Source organism: Thunnus thynnus, chromosome 4 (assembly GCF_963924715.1).
Source record: "Thunnus thynnus chromosome 4, fThuThy2.1, whole genome shotgun sequence".
Lineage (NCBI taxonomy): Eukaryota > Metazoa > Chordata > Actinopteri > Scombriformes > Scombridae > Thunnus > Thunnus thynnus.
The window spans coordinates 33,801,640-33,816,038 of record NC_089520.1 but is presented as its reverse complement, the minus strand read 5'-3'; the positions used below and the strand labels follow the sequence as shown (position 1 = coordinate 33,816,038).

General features: G+C 39.8%; 1 protein-coding gene across 1 annotated transcript; it reads left to right on the top strand.

Moving 5' to 3' along the window:
• Positions 1-4,307: 4,307 nt before the first annotated feature.
• Positions 4,308-13,851, top strand: cstf1 (cleavage stimulation factor, 3' pre-RNA, subunit 1). The gene is made up of 6 exons (XM_067588420.1): positions 4,308-4,409; positions 4,724-4,944; positions 5,164-5,441; positions 5,523-5,720; positions 5,928-6,318; positions 13,153-13,851. Exons 2-6 carry the CDS (start codon positions 4,776-4,778, stop codon positions 13,410-13,412), a joined length of 1,296 nt encoding a protein of 431 aa, XP_067444521.1. The 5' UTR covers positions 4,308-4,409; positions 4,724-4,775; the 3' UTR covers positions 13,413-13,851.
• The last annotated feature ends 548 nt before the right edge of the window (positions 13,852-14,399 follow it).

The window sequence follows — 14,399 nt, the reverse complement described above, 5'->3', positions numbered from 1 at the left end:
CATTATGTACCCTTCTTGACAGAGTCCAGACAGAGTTGTCTGAATGGAACTTAATACATTTCAGATGTATGACCTGTTGCAAGATAATAAGTAAAAATTATGATGTGGGCATAACTACACAATGACTGTAATCTGTAACTTGTAAACACATCACTGACATATTATTGTTATCATGGCTAACATATTAGCAAACAGTTGCCATTTTTAAACATATTTACACATTGAGCAGATATGGAGAGCATTAGCATTCATTTGAAGTTGTGTTTCGGTCCAGATAATGAATGTAAGTCCGATATTCACTCTCTTTTCTAGCTCAGTTTTGGTCTCCTCCAACTCCTGCAGGAAATATCTGGCTCTTTAGCTGCTAAAGGCTAGTCTCTAACTTTTCCTGTCTGCCATTTGGTATTGGGCAAGTAGTATACAGTGGGTTTATCTGAGCTTTTTCTCTGAAAACAGCTGCCTGCGTCTGGAGATTGGACTGATGAGAGCCTCGAGACTGAACCAAAACAGTAAAGTTGCAAGCTGTAAAACCAAAACAATGAGCTAAAAGACCCTAAAACAGAATCAGGTGATAATTCTCTGTGGGTTTGTCATTACAAGTGACACATTACACTTAGTCATTTGATCCATTGTTAGTACAAAAAATATTGATTATAGCAACTTTAAGTTTATTCTGTTTTATTTTTAAATGTGATTAAATGAAAAACTTAAATATTTCTACTCTCAATCCCTCCGATGTAAGTATGTCATTGTGTGGGATCAACCATGCAATTATCAGATGGCATCTGCTGAAAGAAAATAAAGTTTTTATATCATTTCTCTGCAACAGACTCTTGCTGGTCTCCAAGGCAACTGCAGGCTGGTCCACTGAGAGCATGCTTTGTGTTGACATGGTAACAAGACATCTCCTGACACGCATGTTTTCTACTGTCTTTACACAGATCCCAGTCCTGCAGGATGGAAGCATGGTTTCAGGCATATTTGCATGTATTTAAAGACCGAGTCAGATGAAATGCTTTTAAATCACAGTGTGTGGATAGTCTGTTTGTACTGATTTGTACTGATGTCTTCTCTAAAACAGTCAGCAGGCGTTAAGTGCAGTTGATGGATAATATTTTGGCAATGTTACTTAGGTTACTAGGATACAAGGTTGAGTCAAGGTTTTCAGCTGACGGTCAGCAGTGACAAGAGACCAACAAAATGTGTTTCTGTTACTACACCAGGTCTCACAGCTGCTGAACCTCTGCATTGTTTCAGGGACTTTGTTTTGTTGCTGATTTTTTACATATTATTCCACGTGGATGCAGCTGATCATCTGTTATCAGCAAAAGCTAAGAAGTAGGACACATGTTAAAGAGTAATACCACTGAAGTTTACCTACAGTATGATCCTAATAGTTACAAATAGATCTTAATACAATGCTCAAAAGGCTGTAATGCAAGAGCTACAACTGAAGTACACCCCCAATCACTTGAGGTATAAAATTGTTTCTCACCCTTCACTGTCAAATGTTATCTAATTTTGTGAGTCTGCCTCTGCACACTGCAACAGATACGCTCTACTGAAGTTATGGCTCTACTGAAGGTACCCAGGGGAAATATCCAACTTACTTCATTAGTGTCTGAGTGGGTCCCTTCTTGCTGAATTTTTGCACAGCATGAGATATGTATCATTTGAATTGGTCTATCTCTCCAACAGGCTAAGCTACTGTCATCTATCTGCACATATATTACACTACATTTCTGTCTTTCTTGGCGAGCATTTGAACAGATGAGCCACATTACAGGAAGTGGCAAGTGATAGACCGTGTGTTGATGGGTGCTGAAATGCTGGAGGCCTACATCCACTTACATTCATCCCTTTTCAGTGGCTAAAGACAAGCTGTCTCATGCCCCGGTTTTATCTTCACCACCACGACCACAACCACTAGCACAAGCCGCCAAACACAATGTGTGTACCTGACAGTGTGAAAGTGTAAACCATCATTATCATCTGTTTTACTCTATAACAGTCTAAACAGCTGTTCAGCATGAAGCTCAGTAAAAGGCATTTTCATTCTTGCAAATAAAAAACCAAGATTGCTATTACATCAACAAAACAAAGATCAAAACCAGCAGCTGTCAGCTTTTCTTTCCATCCTTGAGGTGCTGTACTTGTGCACCCTCTGCTGGGTCATGAGTGCAGTAACTTACACTCACATGCATAAAAAGTATTTGCATGCAATTGGGTTAGTGAAATACAACAAACAACATATCAATGTATCTAGAATGTTCATCATTTATTGTTCTGTCAATTGCCTTTTTTTCAATATTTGTTTACTTGTTTAGTCAATAAAATCTAAGGTAGAAGAGAGACGTTCACATTACATTTATCCAAGTTTTTTGGGGCATTCTTGCTGATTAATTGTCTTTTTATTGACCACTTGATTGGCTAATAATTGTATGGCTATTAATTTTGTATGGACAATTAAATAATTAAACTAGAACAGTGCACTCAGTAGTGCAGATCTCTGCCACGTGTATACAATCAAGATGGCGGCAAAAACGGGGATATATTGATTGATTGATTGATTAATTAATTGATTTTATTTGACAATTTAATTTTAAAAACACCAGCTCTGCCATGGCATTGAGGGCTTATATAAAAGGAAAAGTCAGGATAATACAATGAAGCCCCGCGGCTTATCTCAATTGTGGTCCCTTTGGAGATGGGGAGTGTCCAGGGAAGGGGTCAAGACGGCAGATCTGACAAGGCAAGAATGATAAAGCACATTAATCAAAACAATGATACAATACACTCAGCAAATTTTTCACAATATTAACAACATCAATCACTACCTCAGTGTTTCTTTGGACCATGCCACACCCTACTCGCCACTCAATTAATAAATTTAATTAAAAACTCAGTACATCTGAGATAAATACATCAATATATCAACATTACTTCACAGCCCCTTCAGCACATTATACACAGTCTAGATCTGTCCATAATAATTAAAATAAATAAGCTACATCAAAAACTAACCCAGAAAATAAAATATGAATAACCCTGGAGCCAATTCTTAAGTACCAGCTTGAAACGTCCTAAACTGCTTATGACTTTAAGATTTCCTGGCAATCTATTCCACAGATTTACTGCCATGTACAAAAAGTTTCCTTCCCCAGGGTACTCTTAAACCTGGGAGGAACAATGTCAGTGGAACTGCCCCTAGAGGAATAGCTGTGAACATACCTCACCTGGATGAAATAATTTTTTAGGTATTGTGGGACAGCACCATGCACAATCTGATGCGCCATACACAACTCGATCTGGGAGACTCTTTCCTGCACTTTCAATCACCCAAGGCTCTCAAAATGAGAAGGGTCAACATGAGTTCTCATGGGGAGTTTCAGAATAACCCTAACTACCTTGTTTTGAGAAGTCTGAAGCCCGTTTTTAAGGTATGAAGTTCAGCCATTGCACCCATTTGTAACCAAGTGGGTGTGTCATGTGGTAAAGTGGGTGTGTCGTGTAGATACTGCCAGTCCGCAAATAGACCTACTTGTATGCGCCAGGCAAGCTATTCTTAATGAACTGAATAGGCGCCATTTTTGGCCCGGTATCCAGCTCTTATAGCCATGCTACCGACAGGTTAAGAGGAGTAAAGGGTCAGCAGTCAGTGGCGGTATAAAATAACTTTTTCAAAAATTGTGAATCATTGCAATCATGAGAGGTCCTTGTGCATACAGTCATAAATGTGCACAAAAAATATTAGGCTGATGGGTAGGTAGTAGTATGCGGATTAGCTGCGGACAGATACACACACAATCAAAAGCACAATGCCCTCCACACTTACGCCTGTCTGAGATAATACAACATTCGAAATATTTATGCCTACGTGAATATTTTGGCCTCCAAAATAGCCTGTGGATACAGACGTGTTGCATTCACGTGCCGTGTGTGTTCTAAATATTGAGATAGACAATTGCTTTTACTTTGTTTTAGATTACAAGAAGCACATCGCTACTTTGTGTCACATAGTAAAACAAAGAAGACAAGAAGTAGCGCTCTATATTGGATTTTTATATATATATATTGTTTAATATATTGTTTAAATACACATTTTGCGGCTACCTTGTGCCCCCCCTAAACGTCACATTTTGGAGCTTGGGTGTTACAGCAAAATACCAGCTTCCTACTCCCATTAACAATGAAGGTATAACCGTAGTCTATATAAAGATTATATGGTCTATATTTATAACACTGCAGCTTATTTATTTACCGTATGATGAACTATAATGTTGAAAAATCTGTTTACCATGAAGGCAACTTCACTCTTTACGCTCTTTCAGTGTTGTGACGTAGGACGCACAGTACGTATAGCGTAACGCACGTTTAGGTCCAGAAGCGCCATCGGAACTTTGGAGAGGGTTAGATATTTGTATATTTTTAAACTAAAAACGAAAAATAACATTCAGCCCCTGTCGTTAAGTAGCACATAATGCGGTTGAGGCAGAGAGCACATGCTCAACCAGTTGTTTAGTTTATTGTTGCTAAAACGTACTGTTTTTGTACTGTCTGAACTGTAGCAACAAAGCTAACGTTGTTAGCAGCTCTGCTAAGCACAAGTTCCATTCATTCGTAGCTGGCGGTGACATTAGTACAGACATAGCTCACGGTGTGTGTTGTGAAATTTGCAGCCCAGAAGACTAGTTAACTGTTGACATTGTGTGTTTTGTTACAGTCAGATAAGTTGTCGCTTTTGACGGCCCGGTTTTGGTCACACTGACCCCAACATGTATCGTCCAAAACCAACTCTGAAGGACCGGCAGCATCTGTACAAGCTCATCATCAGCCAGCTGCTCTATGATGGATATACCAACATCGCAAACAGTCTCATCAGTGAGGTTAAACCACAGACTGTTGTTTCGCCCTCTGAGCAGCTGATGCAGCTGGCAAAGATTGGTAAGAGCTGTTTTCACCATGTCTGCATTGTTGTGCTGTGTGTATATAGAGCACCAATCAAAAGTTTGGACACACCTACTCATTCAAGGGTTTTTCTTTCTTTATGTATTTATTTGACCAATTTCTACATTGTAGAACAATACTGAAAACATTGAAACTATGAAATAAGACATATGGAATTAAGTTTCACTAATTGAACAATTTTACAATCTCTGTCAGGGATGGAGAATGATGACAGTGCAGTTCAGTATGCCATTGGACGCTCAGATACAGTGGCACCTGGTGTGGGTATCGATCTGGAATTCGATGCCGATGTCCAGACCATGTCTCCGGAGGCATCAGAGTACGAGACCTGCTACGTCACATCCCATAAAGGTCCATGCCGCGTCGCCACTTACAGTCGTGATGGCCAGCTGATCGCTACTGGGTCTGCTGACGCTTCCATCAAGATCCTGGATACTGAGCGTATGCTGGCCAAGAGCGCCATGCCCATTGAGGTGAGGCGGGTTTGAGAACCTGAATAGGTTTTTGGCCAGTAGGTCCATGTATACTATTTCTTCTGTTTCTTTGTTTTTCAGGTAATGATGAACGAGACAGCACAGCAAAACATGGAGAATCACCCTGTGATTCGGACACTGTACGACCACGTTGATGAAGTCACCTGCCTGGCCTTCCACCCGACTGAACAGATCCTAGCCTCTGGCTCCAGAGATTACACCCTCAAACTGTTTGACTACTCAAAGCCCTCTGCAAAAAGAGCTTTTAAATATATACAGGTTAGAATTAGTCGAATTTTCTACAGAAATTTTCCATTTTTCATGTGTTTAGTCAAAGTGCTGTATTGAAAAATGTAGGTGCCCCTTTACGAAGACACGGCCAATGTAAACAAGGCGGAAATCTAAAACTTTGCTGACAAAAAAAAACATTTCTCAGCTTTTATTTGAATTCTGTTGTAATCCAGTCTTCATCTTTTTTTCTTACAGGAAGCAGAAATGTTGCGATCCATCTCCTTCCACCCATCAGGCGACTTCCTGCTGGTTGGAACTCAGCACCCCACCTTGCGTCTCTACGACGTCAACACCTTCCAGTGCTTCGTGTCCTGCAACCCGCTGGACCAACACACCGATACCATCAGCGGCGTCAGCTACAACCCCAGCGCCAACAGCTACGTCACCTGCAGCAAGGATGGCAGCATCAAACTGTGGGATGGCGTCTCCAACCGCTGTGTGACCACCTTCGAGAAGGCCCATGACGGAGCTGAGGTGTGCTCTGCCATCTTCTCAAAGAACTCCAAGTACATCCTGTCCAGTGGCAAAGACTCCGTGGTCAAACTGTGGGAAATCTCAACAGGCCGGACGCTGGTCAAATACACAGGTGAAGATGATGTTTATTTTACTAGAGCTAGAGACATGCTGGTAGACTAGATCTATCATTTTCAATAACTATGATTAGGCACAAGGGGGCATCGTTTGACCTGCCAAACAGAGGCAGATGGACCAAAGCAGGCCAGTAAACTAGGCTCCTTATCTGTTAAGCTCTAGCTACTGTGGTCATGACTTGCTATGCTGACATTAGCTAGTCAACCTAATGAAACACCGCTAGTTTATGGATGCTGAGTTGTTGCGTTCAGCGAGAGAGAGAGCATACATTTATGTGACAGACAAAGAGGGAATTTGCTACCTCAAAATTGTACGCATCACTTTCTTTCTCACGGTTCAGCTTTAAATCTGGCTGAGGTATTCATCAGCAGTAATGTGGAGATCGTGTGGAGACAGGTAATAGGTGTTAGTGGCTTGTAAGAGCCCAGTACAACTGTGCTGCAGTTCTTTGCCATTATGTCTTGCACACTTCTGCAAAACGTTCCGGCTTTTTAAAATGAATTTATCTGTGAAGACCCAGCAGGTAACACTTACTACAAAGTCCTGGCACTGACTTTCATCAGGAAAAATTCCTGAACGTTGAAAACACAAAGAGGTGTATAGAATTTAAGAGAAACAGACACTGTGTTGTTGTAGGTAAAATAATTTCCTGTCAACTGTCTTAAACTTTTAACAACCAACCTGCTTTTGTTTAAGTATATTTGACGTTTGTTGGATGCAGAGTCCAACAAGGCTGCAATGCACTGTGGTGTGAAGTAATTTCATTACATTTTGCACTAATAGTAGTTTTTCAGGAAAGTTTGATAAACATTTTGATACTTTTTACAGTGATATATACGGGTCATATGTTATGAATTGACCTGAATATATCATGTTTTATATTTCATAAGTGACAGACTTTAAAAGGGGGCCTATCTATTAAGGATGTCCCAATCAAGTTTTTTCTGGCCCCAATCCTGATCTGAGTTCTTTAATATTAGGTATCTGCTGTTACCAATTCATTTATATTTACACAGCAGCAGAAGACATGCAATGTTGATGTAATGTGTATGTAACACATTAAACCGACAGGTGTGGCCTTCTGACTTTGGCACACAGTTTCACAAGCTAATCCAAAAATACCAATCTGCTAGAGAGAAGATGTATCACTCTGTTGGAAGCACAGAAACACTCAGTCCACTCACAGTTGAACGGCAGAGTGGAGGTTCTTCACTCATAAATGATCTTTGGCAACAGCAACATTTAATTTTCATCTGCCATCAAGTTTTTCACAGAATTAACTTTAAGTAGTGACATCTGATATGATCTGTCACTATTGATGTTTGTCATTTTAACAGCTGAAAGTGATGGTCAGTGCTAAAAGTGAGAAGCTGCTCTTTGCCAATGAGAAAGAACTGGAGGCTGAGTTTGATCAAATCTGTGTATTTTGCCATCCAGGACATTCTTCTTAAGAGTCACTCGCCCCAGTTAGCCACTATAACTTTCACACACATATGCAAGTGAAATGCTGCTTTATAGGCTGTTGTAAAGAAGAGCAGCACTGCATTGCAAGTGGTGGTAGTAGTAGTAGCAGTGGAGTAATGATCGGCATTAGATCTGCTTCTTTTTATAGATACTGACTCTTTAAAATATGCCCAGACAGATGTCAATCCTTTGAATCATCTTGACACATCTCCTAATACCTGTATAATTCAATATGTCAATTTGTTTCTGATACATGATCCACGATCAATATACAATTAGAGATGCATTTTAAAGATCTGATACTGTGATTTAAAGATTTTAATACATATTATTCACTCAGAGCCAGTAAGAATGTCATCCACCAATCCATGTCCTTGTAACAACTTACAGCTTCAGATATGATAAGAAAGAAGATGCTCAGTATCAAAAACATTTTGTTGTTTTAAAACAGAACGTCAGATAAGAAACTTTACTGAACCCTCTCAGGGAAATGTAAGTGTCACAACAGCAGAATGAAGTACAAGAACAAATGCGTAGTATAAATAAGTCATCAATACAAACCATAGTAATATACAGTATGAGTATCTACTATATACAAATGACATAAAAATAAAATACGGCATAAATAACAAGATGGGTAATTCTGTATACTCTATACATGAATAGTAACCACAGTAGTAGTTCATTGAAACCAAAATATTCACAAATGAAGTGAAGAGGTAAGAATGTTGCAAAAACAACTAGATACAAAACTTTCACTTGAGGAAATGAAATCAGGTTGTGAAATCAGGTTGTGTGTAAAGCAGAGTTTTCCTGGATTTTTTTGAGACAAAGGAGGCTCAGGCTGGAGAATGAACTTGGTGCAGCGTACAGTCTACGCGTGCAGTGGTGCACCTTTAGAGTGTCGTGCACTTAAGTGAAAAAAAATCAGGATTTGACAGAAGTGTCCAGCAGTGGAGAGCAGCCTCTCTGCTGCACTGTCAGCTCTGGGGAAAGACGTCGCTGTGTAAGACGCTGAGCGGCTGCAGGGTTATTGAAGTGAAACAGACTGAGCACACAGTTATTTTCTTCACCTCAGAGTTGGGTTAAGTTGTTTAATGCTGCCGTCTGTGATGGTCAGCAGGTCTTGTTTCTTACTGCTGGAGTTCGCTGCTCCGTTCCGCAAACGTTAGTCTCTGAGTGAGGGTGTGAAAAAAATATATATTTCATGTTCGTCTCGCAAACGTAATTATTTACTCATTAAATCAAAACATGATTGCAACTGCTGCATTTTTTGAAGATGAACTATGAGATAACTAGCGTGTCTGCGCTGTAGACTGTCCAGGTGTTGTACCGGCTGTTGAGTTCTGCCTTTTTCGTTCCGTCAACATCACATGCCGGAATTTTCAACAAAGGCGGCGGCCAGTAATACAAAGGCAGCCCACCTTTGAGTTAGATAGGCAGGGAGAAGTATCTTCAGGTGGCACTATCAGCAGTCTGATGTGCAGTTATTGCACCTCACAGCAGCTTAATTAAAGTAACTGAAAGTCTCACAATGCAGAGAAATGTCATTAATGACAGTACCAGTCAAAGGTTTGGACACACCTTCCCAATCTCTTTTGACTGCTACTGTATGACATATAATTGGCCTGTGAAGATTAAATTAGACAGCAGCGGCTCCTAGCAAAGCAGTTAATAAATGCTTTTATTTGAAGTCTGTTTGTATTATAGTAAGATAATGATGGAAATAGAGTTATGCTTGAACTAGAAATGCTGTGTTATTGTTATTCAGTATAACAACTGGCTCATTGTCTTGTCACATATATTTGTTTTCAGTAATAGATCATCAGCCAATATTTACATCCATTGTAATAAACACCAATCTGAACAGTAATAACATTTATGGAGCAGAAAAAGTGTCAAAATATTCAAATGAACAACAGGTTTCAATGTAGCTAGAATATGTACAGGATGATACCCGACAAGTTGTATGTTCATGATTGTAACGGATGATGCGGGGGCTAAGTGGGTGGTTAGCCTCTGCTGAATCCATTACAGTAATGGAATGTACAGTCTTGTTGGGTATTATCCAACTAAACTAAAGCTAAAGTAAGAATATCAGTTGTTGACTTACACATATAAAACATTTTGATCTTGCTTCTCTGTTTTAAACATCATAAAATATAGTTCCTGAGCCTCAGAAGGTCTGTGATTTGCATTGCTAGGCAACATCTAGCAGTGCACAAGGCTGAGTTTTGAAACTGTGAGAGAAAGAGAGGTTTACTGACTGCTTTTAATCTCATGTATATAGAATAACGATGTGTTCTGATACACGATATCATTCAAACTCTCTCTCACTCCCTCAATCTAGTGACTTCTCCACACCTCTTTATTTTCTGTGCAGTATCAGTTGCATTTTCTCTCCAATCATCTCTTCTTTCCTCTACAGCTGCCCCTCACACTCAGGCTACCAGCTTCACCATGGCTAATGTTATTTAGGTCTCTATTTCAGTCCTCTTCCCGCCGTTAGTTGATTTGGACTTATCTATCATCATCATCTTCAGTGTTTCTGGCAGTGACACTTCTTAACTTCTATATGTGTGAAGGAACACAGTGTATGTTTTTCTTTGGCTATATATGGGTAAGAAGACAGTGATGCCATCATGTGTTGAACCCTGTAGGTTGCCCTGTAATAATAGTTAAGAGGTGGTCGGAATGATGTGGCTGTGACCTTGTAATGTGTTATCAGACTGGTAGTCATTTCCTTCATTGTAGAATTTTTTAAGAACTAGCGATTGATTGCAGACTATGGAAACCGCTTACTTCTGATTTCATCATTGCAACATCACAATGATGTGGCATACATCTCAATCAGGCCATTAGTTTTTGACTGAATGAGAAATTTTACACATTGTGCATGAACACATTTTGAAAGTTTAGAGCGTATAAGAGCTTAGAACATCATGATGGAAGTATATGATGACCATTCTCATGCTCAATTATGTCTCATAAGTGGTTGCAGCAATTTTTGGGTTGATACCATTTGCTACACAGGTTTGATGCAAAATTTAACCATTTTTGACCACTCAGGAATTGATATAAATGGTCAAAAATCCCCCCAATTCATGTTGCGAGTTGGCATCAACACCCTTTGACATTTCAAGCACTTCTGTTCTGGAAATAGCTCAGAAACCCCCCTGTTGTCATTATACGTAGGAAAGCCATACATCCTCTGAACGCCCTCGGTCTCTAGTTTGTGGTTAAGTTTCATGAGGTGGTGATTATCCTCACAGAGATCATGATAATTCATTTTATACAGTGAGGTTAAGTTTTAAATAATGGTCTTACTACAATGAAATGGCTACTATGGGGATGAACATCATCAGACATGAATATAGTTGGGCTCATTTAATCCACAACAGTCTCAGCTTTCCAGTCATATCAAATTTATTCAATTTTAAGACTGTTTAGGGACCCCAGTATTCAGAAATATTCAATACACCGTTTTTAGAAAAGGTGAAATAACACATTTATACTGCATGCAAAAAACTGCACAGATTAGCATAAAGTGGGCATATATGTAAAGAGCAGACTCGTGGGTAACCATAGAACACATTTTCATCCAGATATCTTGAGGTGAGAGGTCAAGGGACTCCTTGGAAAATGGCCATGCCAGTTTTCCCTTCGCCAAAATTTAGCCTAAATTGGAGTGTTATTTAGCCCATTTCTCAACAAGTTACCATGACATGTTTGGTATCAATGGATCCCTTAGGTTGCCTAGTTTCATATGATGAATGAATGAATCTTCTCTGTAGCTTTAAAACTGAGCCCACTGCAGCCTCTGAAAGACTGTAATCTTGGCGGAGGACGCCATGTCCTTGTGGAGTTTAAGAGGTTAAAGATGTCGTTTTAGGCTTTCCTAAATGCACATGAGAATGTCATTAGTATTTCATCAGCTGAAAACATGTGAAATCATCTATTCCGATAAAGACTGGCCCTGCACTTGTCATGTAGTTTGACATGATTACGTTTCAGGCGATGGAATCTCTTGTGTTTCCCCTTTTTTTTTTAAATTCTGTTGTAGTTTCACTGTTGTCAAAGTGTGCACTCAAGCCCCTCGCTGACATTTCTCTGACATTTGAGACGTTTTCTCTATTTGACGTAGACTGAGAACCGGGAACGGTTAGACATCATTTATAACTCCTCTGACCTTCACAGCACGCTGACCGACAGTGATTGATTATTACTTTGTATAAGAGTTTGGCCATGTCAGTATTATATAGATTATATTAGATTATTGTAGATATTGTATCAGTCAGCTGATAAATAAACACAATTGCATTGTTTGTCCACCAGAGGGCACTGAGAAGTTTATTTTTACACTGTAAAACATTTGCTCAGTACATATCAGAGCATCTGCAGGTCTTCAGACGTCTTATAAAGCATTGACTTCAGTTCCCTTACAGAAAGGTCTTAGAAGGTATTATTTTAATTTTTATTGGAGTTTCAGTCGCTGTCACTGCTGCAGCTACAGGAGCGAAGAACATCGTCCACTCACTGTGTCTTTAAGAAAACTTAAATTAATTCATCATTTTGTAATTAGTTAATCCATCCATCAGTTTTCTGCCACTTATGTGGGTCCAGGTCACCTTAATTGATTTATTACATTACTAGGAATGATTGTTGAGAAGCTGAGAAGTACAGACACAATATGATATAAATATCAATAAATTCATGTATTTAATAAATAATTGTTGGCCTTATTGTACCAACTGGTTTTTCATCATTCTTTGAGCAGTACGACAGTGAAACCAGTATTAAATTCTGTGTGGTATTAACCCTCCTGTTGTCTTCCCGTCGACCATGCAACTTTGTTCCTCCCGGGTCAATTTTGTCCACAGATGCTATAAATTTCAATAAAACACCCAAAATTCAATGAAAGTAGTGATCATTACTTTTATATGCAAAGTGTGTGGTATGGAACTATCCATGTGATTTCCATGGAATTAGATGAAAGAAATCCATATTTCTGATATAAAAACATTTGAAAACGGGTCAAATTTGACCCGAGGACAACAGGAGGGTTAAAAATGTCTTTAAAAGCCTTCAATTAAATTAGACTGTGGAAAACATGCAGATTTGAGTCACAAGTTTTTAATGAACAAATTTAAGTGATCCTTATAAAAAAATGTGTGTATATATTTATGAGACTGTTATTGATGTTTGCCTCAACAATCTGATAATGTCAGTTTTGATACATTTTTCACTTATCGCTCAGCCTTAATTAATTAAATGAAAACTGAAATAAAACGAATATAAAATGAATATTGTGACATTGAGGTGAAGTGAAGCCACCCAGTGACATGCTGACTGTCTGCTGTTGTAGGCGCGGGTCTGAGCGGCCGTCAGATGCATCGCACACAGGGCGTGTTCAACCACACGGAGGACTACGTGCTGCTGCCAGACGAGCGCACCATCAGCCTGTGCTGCTGGGACTCGCGCACGGCCGAGAGGAAAAACCTGCTGTCTCTGGGTCACAACAACATCGTCCGCTGCATCGTCCACTCACCCACCAACCCGGGCTTCATGACCTGCAGCGACGACTTCAGGGCCCGCTTCTGGTACCGCCGCACCACCACAGACTGAGACACGTCCCGCCTCGACATCTCTCTCTCTCTCTCTCATCCTTCCCACCCCCACCTGAACTGCTGGACAGCCTTCCATGACCTCACCGAACTCGTCACTGTCTGATCTGTGGCGGTCTTCGTTTCTGCTTAATTTGAAATCGTGCGGTGGAGTTTGTGGGACTTTCCATTGCACCATTTTAAGAGTAAAGGTGTGTGAGGACAGTGTTTCTCTAGATGTCCTCTCTTTCTAAGAACACTCTGTGAATGATATGCTGAATTTTTTGTCTGTTTAAACTAAAAGTCTGATCCTTAAAATTCTTGGAAACTTGAGTTATAACACACACATTTCCCATATGTTGTAATTGACCACAGTCGGTTTGTTGTGTTTTCCACTTTTATATTTTGTGTGTCATTTGTTGTAATTCAGATTTTTATTAAACAAAGAAAAGGAACAATCATTTTTATGAATTTGAAGATGAAAATCCCCCTCACAGCTCATAACCCACAGCTCTGCTTATATCCTGTAGATATTTTAAGATAGTGTTGCTGCAAAGAATCAGCAGCCCGCTCACTCTTTGCAGCAACACTATCAGCACACAAATGGTATGATATACCACAACACACACTCACACACACACACATGCACTCCTGTGGTCACGCATGTCAACTTATTGTGATTTGTTTTTCTGTTTGTGGCTCTTCTTTAAGGTCAAATTCACAAACCAGATCCACAAAAGACCTCCAAACTTGAAATGTGGGATTAGTTTTCTGTTAAACATTCTAATCTTTTCTTGTATTCAGTGACCTTCTCAAAAAAAAATGTAAAAGATGAAAGAAAAAGAGGACAGAAAAGCTCCTGATTTTTCTTCTCGACTCCGGCCCGCACCCTCAGACTGGAAGGTCACTGCGCCCCATCACCCCTCTGCATTCCCCAACCCCCACCCCGACTCTCCCAGACGCTGCTGTGTGTGTGTCGTCCAGACAACAACGAGCAGAGCCACAAGAA